At 38.5% G+C, this 14,426-nt stretch overlaps 1 protein-coding gene across 2 annotated transcripts in view; it reads left to right on the top strand.

Annotated features, from left to right (window-relative positions):
* The window catches only part of CFAP43 (cilia and flagella associated protein 43), a 64,626-nt gene that overhangs the window by 28,857 nt on the left and 21,343 nt on the right, over window positions 1-14,426 (top strand). For both annotated transcript variants that reach the window (XM_069971396.1, XM_069971403.1), the window contains 10 exons: window positions 609-725; window positions 1,769-1,849; window positions 1,955-2,103; window positions 3,574-3,677; window positions 6,891-7,046; window positions 8,896-9,065; window positions 11,773-11,928; window positions 12,887-13,017; window positions 13,622-13,775; window positions 13,939-14,043. In XM_069971396.1, coding sequence (XP_069827497.1) covers window positions 609-725; window positions 1,769-1,849; window positions 1,955-2,103; window positions 3,574-3,677; window positions 6,891-7,046; window positions 8,896-9,065; window positions 11,773-11,928; window positions 12,887-13,017; window positions 13,622-13,775; window positions 13,939-14,043 — 1,323 coding nt within the window. The remainder of the gene's footprint in view (window positions 1-608; window positions 726-1,768; window positions 1,850-1,954; window positions 2,104-3,573; window positions 3,678-6,890; window positions 7,047-8,895; window positions 9,066-11,772; window positions 11,929-12,886; window positions 13,018-13,621; window positions 13,776-13,938; window positions 14,044-14,426) is intronic.

Below are 14,426 nucleotides of genomic sequence, written 5' to 3'. Positions count from 1 at the left end.
CCGCAGTGGAATGAAAATTCCGCTGCGGATATGTAACCCCATCGACCTTCACACTACCTGGATCTGCAGCGGATTTCGCTGCAAACTTGCAGCATGAAATCCGCTGCGCATCTGGTACGTGTGAAGCTACCCTAAGGGTAGCTTTACACGTAACGTATCGCTGCATATTTAACGCTGCATATTTATCGCTGCGTTTTTATCGCTGCGTGTTTGGTGAGATTTTTACATGCAAGTTTTGATTTTCACATGATTTTCATTTTAAAATCAAAATTCGCATGTAAAAATCGCACCAAACACGCAGTGATAAAAACGCAGCGATAAATACGCAGCAATACGGTACGTGTGAAACTACCCTAACAGGAAATGCTCCATAGGGAAAATGTATGCTATTAAGCGCTTTCCACCCTGTTAGTCAGTATGTGAACAGAGCTTTGCAGCAGGAGCATGGATATTAGCCAAGCCAGTAACCCATCTGTAGACTGCTGTTTTAGGGTACTAACCCCTTATCATTAGGGTACAACAAGTTTCATTAAAGGGTTGGACATTAAGTTACAGGGTAGCAATACTCTTGGAGTAATGATTTTTACATTTTCTCTGTATTTATTTAGGGATCTGTGTACATATACAGGTATGAACAGTCTGGAGACCCCATTCAGATATTGAACACGTGTAATGATGAATTAATTGCTGCTGACTTTTTGACTAATGGAAACAAGTACTGCTTGGTGAGTCAGTATACAGTGTTGTGAATGTTAGTGTACATTGTATGTGATCTAAATAGGCTTTACACGTGGGAGCAATTGTTATTACGGAGAGTGATGCAAGGGACTCAAGATTCCCTGTAGCTGTTATCCCTGGTATTGTCAGCAAACTACGGCCAATTGTTTTGTCAGTCTATAAAGGTAGCACTTTGCAATAGCAGAATACAGTGACTTTATGCAGTGTAAACAGCCTTTGTATCCTCCTGCTACTTTTAGAGAAAGATCCTTTGATGTGCATAGGTTTTTGTTGCTGTTTTTTTTAACATATTTTATTGAAGGATAATTACATGTACACCGGTATACTTCATTCAGCATGTACAATAGTCTGGTTTCAAATAACAGTACAGCTTGTGTTACGTCTCAGGAGAGATGTTGTCATATAAACAGTATACTGAACATCACAAATAACAAGAGCTACAGCTTACTCCAGAAGAGATGGATTGTTGCATCCATCGCAAAAAGAAAATATATATATATAATGACACCTAAAGAGTGACACAGTGTCCAAGAACTAATTTTATGTCTCAATTGCTATTGGAAGGCTAAAAAAAAAATTATAAAGTCTGTACTCACCTTATGTGAGCCCCTGCTGCTGCCATTCCAGTGGTGCCCTGGCTGCAGCTGTGACCTGCCTCAGCCACTGATTGGCTGAGCAGGAACTTCCTGGTGTCACCAACAGTGGTGAGTACGGGCTTTATCATTTTTTGCCCAGCATGAGCACTTTTAGACATAAGAAGAAGTGGCCAGACATCCCCTTTAAAATTTAAGGCTGCCAAGTTTGAAGGTAATTATAATCATAATGTGAGTTGGGGAGAGCGCCAATCCAGGATATGGTAAGTATTAACCATTAGAGATGAGTGTCTGATTCTTCCACATTTGACTTCTGGTGGCTGAAGAAGTTGTTAGCAGCCTTAGGCAATCCTGGAAAACAATAAATGTATATTTATTAACATTCTAAACAAATGACACTGTTTCATGACTGAAGAAATATTATTGTCTACTTAAAGAGTGTTGGACGGTCAGGAGGAGTACAGTTTTGGTCACTGGAGGATGGAGCGAACATCAGCTCGTTGCACATTAATGCACAGGTATTTGTTCTTTATGTATGGAAGCATTATTATTGTTCTATATCTCTGATGTAATGCCTTTTTTCCACTGTCCTTCATGTGATACTTTGACTTTTCTTTTCCTAGGCATCTTGCTTGGCATGCTGCCCATCTTCCCATTATGCCGTGATTGGGAGCACCAGTGGCCATATCTTTTTTGTTGATGCTGTGAAAGTGAAAACTCCTCGAATAATTGCAAAAAAAAGACTTTATCATGTCCCAGTTCTACATCTGCAGTGAGTTATTATGATGAGATGTGTGATGTGTTATTCCCATGTCACAAGCCTAATTCATGTTCTTAAATGTCATGCATACAATAAAAAGGTTTGATGAGTAAAGGTCCGCTGCATACAGTTTATACTTATGTCGGCCAAACTCACTGCTCGCAATTGCTGGTGGACATAGGGGTCAGGCGTGAAGGAATTTCACTGTCTGACCCATTTGTTTTTAGAAAGATAAGCCACTGCCAGAGCAGTTGGACTGCAGCCTACCCCACCTCTACCCTTATAGAGCACAGGAATGTTTGGCCGTACACAAAATCAATGATTATGGGGAGGAAAGGAGAGATAACTTTTGCCCGACAGTTAAAAAAAACATATGGCCAGTTTAAACCACGGATTAAAGTTACTAAGGTGGAACTCGGTGTGGTAGTCTCCAGTCAATACTTCTGTACAGTTTTATATAGTTCTGTGGTGTAGTACTTTACTTTACTTCACTTAGTTTAATCATGGTTGCCAGCCCTGTTACATTTAAAGAGGCTGCCAGGGTGTGTGTCTAACACTGAGAATGAATGTTAGGGTATAGAGAACTCAGGAAGTATACCTATATGGACATTTATTTTATATCCATATATCAGATATGCCATAAATATCTGAAAAATGCAGGTTCCACTTCTGGGACCCACGCATATCTCATACATGAGGGCCCTGAAACCCCCATTGCCCTGTTTGCAACTGCTGGAGGCTGTAGATTGCCATAAATATCTAAATTGGAATACCCCTTTAATTTAGACTTCTCCCTTTGCTGCTTTAAGGGTAGCTTCACACGTACTGGATCAAAGGGGATTTCAAACTGAGAGTTCAGCAACAAAATTCTTTACGATACCCAGCTCTGTCATTTTCTACTGCATTATTATTTATTTATTTATAGAGCGCCCTTAATTCCAGAGCACTTTACAACAGATAGGGGGTAACAAACAGAAACAATACAAGATCAAAACACATTACATGAATTGTAAAGTGCTGCGGAAATGGCAGACTGGCATGGGGGAAGAGGACCCTGCCCACGAGGGCTTACAATCTATATGGCTTTATATACTCACAGCAGATTTTTCAGTGCTGCCGGGCTTATACTGCCTGGCCGCACCCCCGCTTGCTTCTCAGGCTCCCGGCTCCCTGACGTCCTGTTTAGCCAATTAGTACGCTGCCCTGACGCCAGACAGCCGGGAGCCTGAGAAGCAAACAGGAGCCTGGGCAGGTAATGTATTAGCATTATCACAGGGGATTTGGCTGCGGAACTCGCAGCTTGACATCCGATGCAATCCAATTTTTAACTGTAGCTATAAAACTTAAAGGAGTTGTTTGCATTGTCCTTCTGACCACCCACTAAGTAATTTGTTTCATTATTAAAAAAAAAAAAAACAACATAGTGTCAATCATTTTGTATAAGAATGTAGTTGTAGATTATTTCCTGTTTCCTTTTATTAGCTTTGATCAGAAAGGAAATGTTCTTGTCACTGGAGCTGCAGATGGACACATATTCATTCTAGATGCAAGACCATCAAGTTCATTCCAGGTTCTAGGATACACAGGTAATGGAGTGATATCTGTATCATGAAGCTCTAAATATTGAGTTGTTGTATAGTTTTACATTGTAAAATAGAAAATGTTTAGTACCATGTTAGCCAGTTGCTCTCAATAAGAGAAACTAGAAGTTATCTTATAGGAGGTATAAAGGGTCTTGAAGTATAGCTGACAGCGAGATGTAAACAATCAGATAGGAGGAGGCAAAGCAGATTATAAAAGCCGCTAAAGCTTCAAAAAGGAAGAAATGCCAACATTGATATTTAGATATATTAGTAACAGGTAGGAAAAAAAACGGCGGCATTACAAAAGTAAGTAATGAGGAGAATACATTTATTGACGAGATGAATGAGATGAGGTGGTCGCTGACCATTTGAATATCTACTTCTGCTCAGTGTTTTCAGAAGGAGCTTTGCACATCTTTGCGCAAATAAAGCCCCTATTACATGGGGCGACGAGAGGGAGCTCGCTGCCGGCGCTATAACCCTCAACAATTTGCAACAATTTCACACCAAAGCCAAAACCATTAATAAATCCCCCCCCCCCCCCCCTGTGCACAGTATCAGGTGTGCGGTATAGGATAAATCCTGACGGTAATTATTATATGGGAAGCTCCTTACATTGCGGGGATACATTCCATTATGTGCATCACAGGACAGTAACATCTCCTGATACTAATGCTCCTCTGATTTGGGGTTCTCTTTAAGAAAGCTGGGGAAGGTCTGGGAATATTATCTTCAGACAGTCATTCTTGTGTAGGATGTAATTTTCTCACAGTTACTAGTATCTCTAAATATGGGTTCACGGTCACTACCAGAGATAAAGGATTGTTTTCTTGTCTGTGTCTGTAGTGATTTCCTGGTATAAATGGGATGGTATCCTTGTGCTTTTAAGATGGTGTTCATCCCCATCTCCTGGAACACATACTGCCATATCTGAGGGACTGCTTGCAGAAGATGAACTTTCTATGTTTGGGGAAAAATTATCCCATCCTCCTACACAATGATGGCCATCTGAAAAATAAAATCTGTTGACGTGGGATATGTTATATAATTACAATAATAATTATTATTATTAGTAAGTAGCATAATAATCAGAAGTTTATTGCCTGCTGATATGCAGAAAGAAACCCACCCTTGCAATGTGAGCAGCTGCAAAACATGCCGTTATATAATGACTACATAGAAGATACAGATGCCTAATACATGGCTGGACTGTAAGATCCTTTGACGTCGCATACATACACCCCCCCCCCCCCAGGATGTGACGTAGGTGTGGCTGCAAAGGGTTAATCTATTCCTATTCACCTTACACTCAGATTACATAAAAAATTAGGCAGTTCAACAATAAAGCACAATAAAATTACAGGCAATACCTAAACACTTTGACTCAATTATGGGGTTAACCAGCGGGAGCATTACAATTAGAAAGGCTTCATTAGAAAAGAAACAAAAATCCATCTTATTACACCAGGAACCATAAGCGTGTAGCCACCAGAAACACATTGTTTTTTTGTACACATTGATTGACGATGTAATAAAATATTTTTTTGGGGGGGGATTACCTTTCTTGGATTAATCTGTCTACAAGGTGGTACAGCAAACATGGAATCTTTGCTCAGACCAATGTGATTTGTTGCATAGGTAAGCTGGACTATCATCTGTGGAGGTTCTCCTGCTCCTTTAGGCTAGGAAATAAATAAATAGGAGGACACAGTTCAGACTTAGGGCTGTATTATACGGCACAATAAGAGGAGGAAGCAAGCGCCGACCTGTCAGCTCAGCGTTTGCTTCCTTTTTGTTCCCCTTTCGCTGTCTGTGCTAATACACACACAGACAGACAGCATTGCGGTGTTGAGGTGCAGAAGGGGCTGCCCAAACGATCCCTAGATCGTCTATGTGGCCCATTGAAGAGAGCGGAGGTCTGCATGGAGTGACAGGCAGCAGACCATCGCTGTCGTGATCACTTTGAAAGGCAACAAGCAGCCAAAATTGTGCATATCAGCTGACTGTTAACTTTTAACATGACCTATTAAACCAAACGATTATCGTCCAGAACAGTCGGTAATCGGCGAAGTACAGATGATAATCGCTTGGTGTAATAGAGCCCTAGGTCTTACCCCTGTGCTGTGAACCAATGTCTGTTGGTAAAATCATGTTTGTATATTCCCATTGTCTGGTTTGGATTTCTAGAACTGCATCTAGTTTATTAGGAAAATGTTGTTGTTTCCTAATAGGCAATGAGACAATAAACATTTGGAAAAGTACCAGGGATATTAACTGTTCACCGTCTCTTAATTCCCTACATTATAGGTGGGGGATGTTCAGTCTGGATTAACAGATGTCCATCAGTCTATGCTTTATAACGTCATAAAACAGGCTTTGGTGGCCAATGTGTCTCTCCTCTGTAAGATTTTAGCCCCCTCCATATACCATGTAATAAAAATTCTTTACCAACACTTCAAAAGGTTTATGGCTCTTACTCTACAAATTAACTGTTCTGTGTCCAGAACATCCAGTCATGGTAACTCTTGCACATTGTACAAAAAACAACCAACACTGCACCTAGTAAAGAAACTCCAGTTCCACACTGTTCGGACTCCACAGATCCATACTAGCAACAGCCTATCATACAAAATGTGTGGCCAAATTTCTGGTTATATGTGCTATACGATATAACCAGTAATTTGTGCACACATTTTCTATGTGATAAACTTTTGCACATTCACTTATTCTGCATCCAGTGTGTACCTGCATGTTGTGTACCTGATTATATATGCTAAGAGGCATAGGTTTCAACATGTTTGTGCTGTTCTTTTTGCACACAGTGTATTTTTGTGCATAATTTATCAAGTAAAATTACCCCAGTTTACTCCATTTCTCCGTTTTTTTGTGCTAGGAGGGGGTGTGGTTTCAGATTAGCTAAATTTTTTGTGTAATTTATTGTGTGCGATTATTTAAATTTTTGTAAAAGAAATTGCACTGTGTTACACCAAACTGTTTTAAGCAAAATTTGAACAAAAAGTTGTTCAAAATGATCAATGCATGTATGCTTAATAGTAAATTTTCCACAAGGAATGCAAGAATATGCTCAGTGTGTAATAAGTGACACCTGCTCAAAAATTGCTAAATGTCCATTTCTGGTGATTGCAAAAGAAAAATAATAGTTTATGATCATTCTAAGTTTTCACATGTAAACATCTTGTTTTCTCTTGTTTGCAGTGGTTGGCGGAGATATTCTCTCATTGTCATTACTAAGCTCAGTGGACTCACAGCAAATTAAAGCCCTGGCACTTGTCTGTCCCTCCGGGGACAAGGATGAAGAGGAGGGAGGCACCCAGCTGGAACTGTTTTCTCTGGCTCTGAAAGTCTTGCACAGTAAGAGCATATATAAAGTACCATGAACAGTATCTAACTCACTCACTTATCTTCATACCTTTGTATTTTATATATCTTTAAATACAGGGTTTAGATCTCTACTTTATTAGACAAACTGTATGCTAAAATCACTGTGTCTGTTCTGTTTATTATTAACTGAACTATTCTTTGTGATCCCATATTTATTTAGTTACATATAAAATGAAAAATACAATGGTCTGCATACTGCTGGTCACTGTGACCCTCTAGCATAAAGACAAAGGAAGTTAAAAAAGGTAACATTGTCAAAGGACAGCAGACAGAGTGCCGCCTTCTCTGCCAAGGATATCTGTGCAGATCTTGAAAGATACTTGCGAGCCTCCTCTAGTGGCTGCTGGTGTGAATATTCAGTATTACAAAAAATAGGAGTGATGAAGAGCAGTGTGGAAGCAGGGTCAGGGAGGTGGTAGTGTTAAACAATGTAACTAAATATATACATATATTTTTTTAACTTTTTTTTAGCAGGTTCTGCTTTCTCCTGACAGATTTATCAAGTGTTCCTCATGTTTTCCTTGATTTTTAGTCAAACAAAGCAGCTCAGAAACCTGATAGGAAGTCATGTCCTTTATTCCGACTCCTGACATATTTACTATGAATTTTTCTTCAGTTTTTATCACATTTATTTTGCACTGAGTTGACCAAATTAATTAGTTTTCACATTGATGATATGGTGCAGTTTGTTGCAAAATGGCGCAAGTAGTTACACAGGGCAAAAAAGCACATAATAAATCTACAAGGATGAGAAATTAAAACTCTAATGTGTAGTGGATTTTGAAAACCTGCCAATCTTGATAAATCAGGTCCAGTGTCTGTCACCTCTTGGTTAAACTCTGCATATACAAACCAAGCTTAAAGGGGTTGGACACTTTATAGTAAAATAGTTCAGTATATAGTATTAGTAACTGTACTCACATACTTCCCTCCTCCAGGCTGTGCTGCCCTGCTCTATGTTGAGTCTGTCCATAAAATGGCTGACCGTGCCCCGCCCCCAGTGTCCACCACTGAGCTTGTATATGCCTATGGAGGACACTGGGGGTGGGGCATGGGCACTGTCCGGCCACCAGGTAAATTCAACACTTTTGCTTCATTATAGTCTGTGGCTATGTTCACATAACATCAAAAATATTAAAAAGGTGTCCGATTTTCATATTTAGAATGACGTCCGTTTTTGCAGAGATTTAACTGACTGTAATGCAATGCATTGAAGTCAATGGGAAGACAGACGTCCAATACACCCAGCGTATTGAATAACGGACGTTTTTGCCACGGGCGTCAAAATAATGAACATGATCATTATTTTCGGACGTCTTTTGCAAACAGCGGACGTTTTTTATTTTTAGTTCACACACAGTTTTCCTTTTGTCATCGTTCTGTCTCCGTTTTTACTAATAAATTCAATGTACTTTTTAATTAAGCCGCATCCAAAGTCCAATTAGGAACCCCAAACTAGAATAATGTTCAAACACCCGTCAGTGCACTAAGGGGAGGCCAGGCAGCTAAATAACGTCCGTTATTTTAGACTCAAAATAACGGACGTTATTTTAAACGGAGCTGAAAAAACGTTGTGTGAACATAGCCTATGAGGGTAAAGTGATGGAACTAGCAGGCAGCTGGGGAGTCAAGTACACTGCTGCCTGCTGCATTGACAAAAGTTATTTGTAATGACAATCACTCTGCAGTCAGTTTAGTAAATCCTGTGTGAAATCATATAGGTTAGTAAACAATTGTATTAGACAAATAACACAGAGGAGATTACAAACGTTCCTCCTCCTAATGCTGTGTTGAATAGTGATCTGTTTCTTTGTAATAGGTCCCAATGAAATTATTGATCAGCGTGGAATGTTTAAAGATACCATGATTCAAAGGCACCAATACAAGGTGGAGCAGCCTTTATTTTCAGCTGTTCTAGGAAGCAATGGCAATGCAGTCTATGGTTACTGCAATGACTCCACGTTTATCTACAAGTTTGTGCTGCCAAAGGTACATTTCATCTGTACTGCACCTATATTTTACCTATATTTCATGTATACTTCACCTGTATTTCTTCTATATTTCATATATACTTCACCTGTATTTTATCTACATTTCATATATACTTCACCTGTATTTCTTCTACATCTTCATATATACCTCATCTCCATTCCACCTGTACCTCTCATACATTTCACCTATATTTTATCTACATTTTATCTGCATTTCAGCTATACTTTGTGTACATTTATTATATTCTCCACCATATTTCGTCCACATTTTAACTATATTTCATCTGTATTTCATCTATATTTTATCAACATTTCATGTAATTTCATTTGCATTTCATCTGCATTTCATTAATATTTTATCAACACTTCATGTACATTTCATCTGCTTTTCATCTATATTTCATCTCTTCTATTATTACCACCAATCCTGCAATCAAGGGAAAAAAAATCTAAAGCTTTTAGCTTTGATCAGCATCAGTGAATGTACTATCTAGTATATTCATCTTATAACCTACAGTAAATCCGAAAGATAATCCTATTTCCCTTTTATTAGTTTTTTTACTCCATAAAGCATCAAAACATACCTTGTAGCTTAACACTGTCAACAGGTAGACTAGCTAATATTATTATAACTAGGCTATGTTTACACACCGTCCAAATGACGGCCATTATTATTAGACAGCCATCATTTAATGGCAAATGGTGGCTGTTATTTTACAACAATGGATGTTATTTGAATAAAAGCGGCCATTATTATAAAATCACATCCCTTATTTACAGTGAAATGATGGTCATCCAAGTAAACGGCTGTTATTTTTACCTAGAGGGAACATAGCCACAGGCAGGCTCTATCTGAAGATCGCAGAAGAGAACACTGATCCCTGCTATGCTATGGCATAGCAGTGATCAGTGTATACAATCTAATGTACTGCAAAAAAAAAAAAAGTGTGAAAAAATAAATGAATGTTTTCAAAAATGCCCCAAAGCCCCTCCCCCCATAAAAGTCTACATTACCCCCCCTTCCCATTTTATAAGTAAAACACATAAAAATAATAAAATAAATAAACACATAATATACCGTAACGTGCATAATTTTCCGATCTATTAAAATAAAACAATATTATTACTGCACGGTGAACGTCGTGAATAAAATGTGGTAAAAACAGCCAGGATTGCTGATTTTTCATTACATTTTATATAAAAATAAATAAATAAACAGGGATCAATAAATAAATAGGGATCAATAAATAAACAGGGATCAATAAATAAACAGGGATCAATAATAAAATAAATAAACACATAATATACCGTAACGTGCATAATTGTCCGATCTATTAAAATAAAACAATATTATTACTGCACGGTGAACGTCGTGAATAAAATGTGGTAAAAACAGCCAGGATTGCTGATTTTTCATTACATTTTATATACAAATAAATAAATAAACAGGGATCAATATGTCCGATCTATACAAATGTGATACTAATAAAAAGTAGAGATCATGGCACAAAAAATTATGCCCCATACAGGCCCGTAGGTAAAAAAATAAAATCGTTATACGAGTCACAAGAGTCACAATAGCGGCATTATAAATATACCTAATTTGAAAAAAAAAAAAGTTTTACTGTGCATTACGTAAACACGCCCCCCCCCCCAAATAAAATAAATAAACACATAATATACCGTAACGTGCATAATTGTCCGATCTATTAAAATAAAACAATATTATTACCGCACGGTGAACGTCGTGAATAAAATGTGGTAAAAACAGCCAGGATTGCTGATTTTTCATTACATTTTATATAAAAATAAATAAATAAACAGTGATCAATATGTCCGATCTATACAAATGTGATACAAATAAAAAGTAGAGATCATGGCACAAAAAATTATGCCCCATACAGGCCCGTAGGTAAAAAAATAAAATAGTTATACGAGTCACAAGAGTCACAATAGCGGCATTATAAATATACCTAATTTGCAAAAAAAAATAAAGTTTTACTGTGCATTACGTAATTACCCCCCCCCCCCCCCCAAAAAAAAAAAAGACTCTGTCATTCATTTTATGGTGGATTGATGGATTGAAGGGCGCCATTACAAAGCACACCTGTTCCTGAAAAAAAAAAAGCCTTTACATGGCTGTAGATGGAAAAATAATAGAGTTATGGGTCTTAGAAGCCGAGGAGGAAAAAAGGCAAATCTGAAAATTGGCCCAATCCTTTAGGCCATTTTAAGCTCTGTCCTTAAGGGAATAATATAACTTTATTTGTTGTTAAATGATGTCCAGCCAATAAAAACAGATGTCATTTTGACGGTATGTGAACATAGCCCATAGGGTTCCTGCAACCACATTTTTATTGCTCCAATGCATCTATAAAAATGAAGCAACACCGCAAATGGTCTCCTTTTAAAATAGCCTACAGTTTTGTATACACAGCTTCTATGCAGACACATGTGTCTCAGCTTTCATCTTTCTTTCTTCTTGCAAACATACATTTTCCTACAGTGTGATCAGTGCTTATACCATTTCTTGTGTAGACGGCTTTCAGTCCATTGAAAACTATGCTGTCTGTGAGTGGGGCAGAACCAGGTACCCCCTGACAGCTGTCTGTCTACCATTACTACCCATAGTTAAGTATTATGGATGCCATATATATACGCCAGTACGTATAGTAAAGGATAATATTCTGGACATTTATCTCTAGGAAACATCTGGTGATGCGGTTAAAGTTCTACCTGCAGAAAGAAAAGCTTGTGGAAGTCAGCTGGGTCCTGGCGTCCTCGGCTTGTCTCCTCATCACAAGTGGCTGTCGGTATCAGCGGCAGATGGTATTTTGTATCTTAAAGATTCCTCTTCTTTGGTAAGTTTATGTACGTACAGTAAATACATCTGCAATACAGAGGATTGTTTTAGTCATCATTATGTGGACCCATGATTCCACCATTACATACATTATCTAATTCTACACAGAGTGAACCCAAAAGGGTTGTGCAGTGTTCATTGTAGACATTGTAACTGAGCAGTAACACAGTTGTAGGAATAGGAATAATAGGAATCAACATTTTATTTTTATAAATTCATTTCCAAATACATTTCCAAATGTTCTGGGGTAGGGGCACAAGGGTACCTGCATAATATAGTCCGCATGTGATTTTATATTTTGGTTGATTCAACTTGATTTCCATTATGTAACTAGGAGGGACAACAGAGATGCCAATTTTCCCTAATACCTGTATACTACAGTGTCAGATAGTCACATATACTACTGATGTATAATACACTTTAAGGCCCTGTTCACACAATGTATTGGTTTAATAAATAACGGCCGTTGTTGAAGTTTGTATTGCAACACCCAATGCTGTTTATTAAAATTGTCAAATGACATTGTGTTCTATGGAATGCCGGCCATATACACTAAGGCCGGGAATCCATGCGGCCGCATTGGAAACTGACATGACAACTTTGTGCAGCTGCTATTCATTGAATAACTCGAAATTGACTGTGCTAGAGCCGTACTTTACATTGTCTCCTATGGCTTATTGAAGTGTGGGAATTGTGGTTAATTGGAGTGCGGGCACACCCGAGTGTGCCTGCATTGCAATTCGAAAGAAGTGATGTTCATCCGGCCAGCACTGCAGCACCGTTTGGGGTTAACTGCACATACAGCCGCCATCTTACAATGTGTGAACAAGGCCTAACTCTCCAAGTGGAGCTCACCTTTCTTTTCATTTGAAATGAAAAGGATCATAACATTTTCTATGTTTACATGTCTTCTTTGTGATTTCTCCACAATCTCTGGTAAATCTACTGTTTTCCAGGAAACCTATGCTCAGGTATGTGGTCATTCGTACCTCACAGGAGGCATTGGCTCAATGGCATTTTCTTTAGATGGACATACACTCATTACCACAGGGGTGGGAGATGGTGCAGTTGTTTGCCTGATGTGGAGGTAGGTCTTAAACAAGAACTGGCCCATTTACATTTTATTGACTGTGATGGCACATTAATGGAGTTTTCCATTGGTTTGTGCATGTAGCACTGCAGCCAGTCACTGGCCTAAGCGGTAATGTGCCCTGTGAATTTGATAAATGTGTCCCTTTATCTTCCTGGTCTCCGCCTGTGAGGTTTTTTTTTAAAGGTTCCCCAAAACCCTTTAAATAGGCACTGTTGTTTCAAGCAGCTTCCCAGTAGCTTATGCGAACAAAAGGGGAGACCCCTTATGCTCCTATAGCACATAGTAAACCCAGTGCATCAGTAACCCCTTTTTCCAGAATATGCAGTCTAGTACTGTGTAAATTGGCAGCCCCGCAAAGTCAGTTCAGCCCAGTGCACATTCTCCAGCACTGCCATGGCATAGTATACTGTCACAATTTTGAATGGTCAATCTTACAAAACCAGGCAGCCAAGATACTTGTATACAGTATTCCTGTATGTTGTGCTTATTATATATTATGATATATTATTATTATTTATATAAGTATCAAGTATACTTTATGTTTGTTTGGGCAAAATATGGTATAATAATTGTGTATGATGTTCTATTGTGTTTGCAGACATCCTGCAAAAAAAGCAGTCAATGAAGCCTTTGAATATGGTCGGACTCTGAGTATTTTCCTTCGAGATACTACATCTGCCGAGGATGAAGCTTTACGGAAAATGCCATCATGGACCCCTGATTTGGATATTCCACTTGTGCAAGACAAAGAGGTACACTGTTAAATTAGATAACTATGTCAGAGTGACACAGGGAATTCTTCTCACACTTAAATAGCTGGATACCAGTACCGTTATTAATGTTATTAGCACAGTCTAGACTGGGTTTGTCTGAGATTTGTTTGATACTATTATTAATACTGTAATCTTTATTTAGGAAAGCCAGCTAAGTGTTGAGGTGACTGAGCAGGATGACAGCTACACCACCTCCTCAGTAGTGCAATCTCCAGATCCTACTTGGCTTGATCACAAATTTGCTGAAGTAAGTGTAATAGTGGAATGAACTAGACCATTTCTACCAACTTTTTGTTATATTAATGATCATATATTAATTATCATAGATGCTATTACGACTCCCACTTCCCACATTTTATCCCACATCCCACAAGCCTATAAACCATTGACAAGCAATGTGAAAATGAAGAGTAGATTGTAACTAGTGTGTCCGTGAGTGTAGGAGAGTATGTGCCTCTTAGGAAGGCTGAGACAACATCTCCTCTTGATTTTGTTATGGACCCAGTCCAAGATCCTGCAGAGGTCTGCCACTTCATGGTCTTACGCATATCAGGGATGATGAAGTTATTAGACCTGTCCACACAATTGATTGAGCCTTGCAAAGTCTCTGCAAATGATTACTGATCATGC

This window comes from Dendropsophus ebraccatus, chromosome 1 (genome assembly GCF_027789765.1).
Source record: "Dendropsophus ebraccatus isolate aDenEbr1 chromosome 1, aDenEbr1.pat, whole genome shotgun sequence".
In the NCBI taxonomy this organism is placed as follows: Eukaryota; Metazoa; Chordata; class Amphibia; order Anura; family Hylidae; genus Dendropsophus; species Dendropsophus ebraccatus.
The sequence above is the reverse complement of the archived record's forward strand: the minus strand, read 5'-3'. Positions and strand labels throughout refer to the sequence as shown.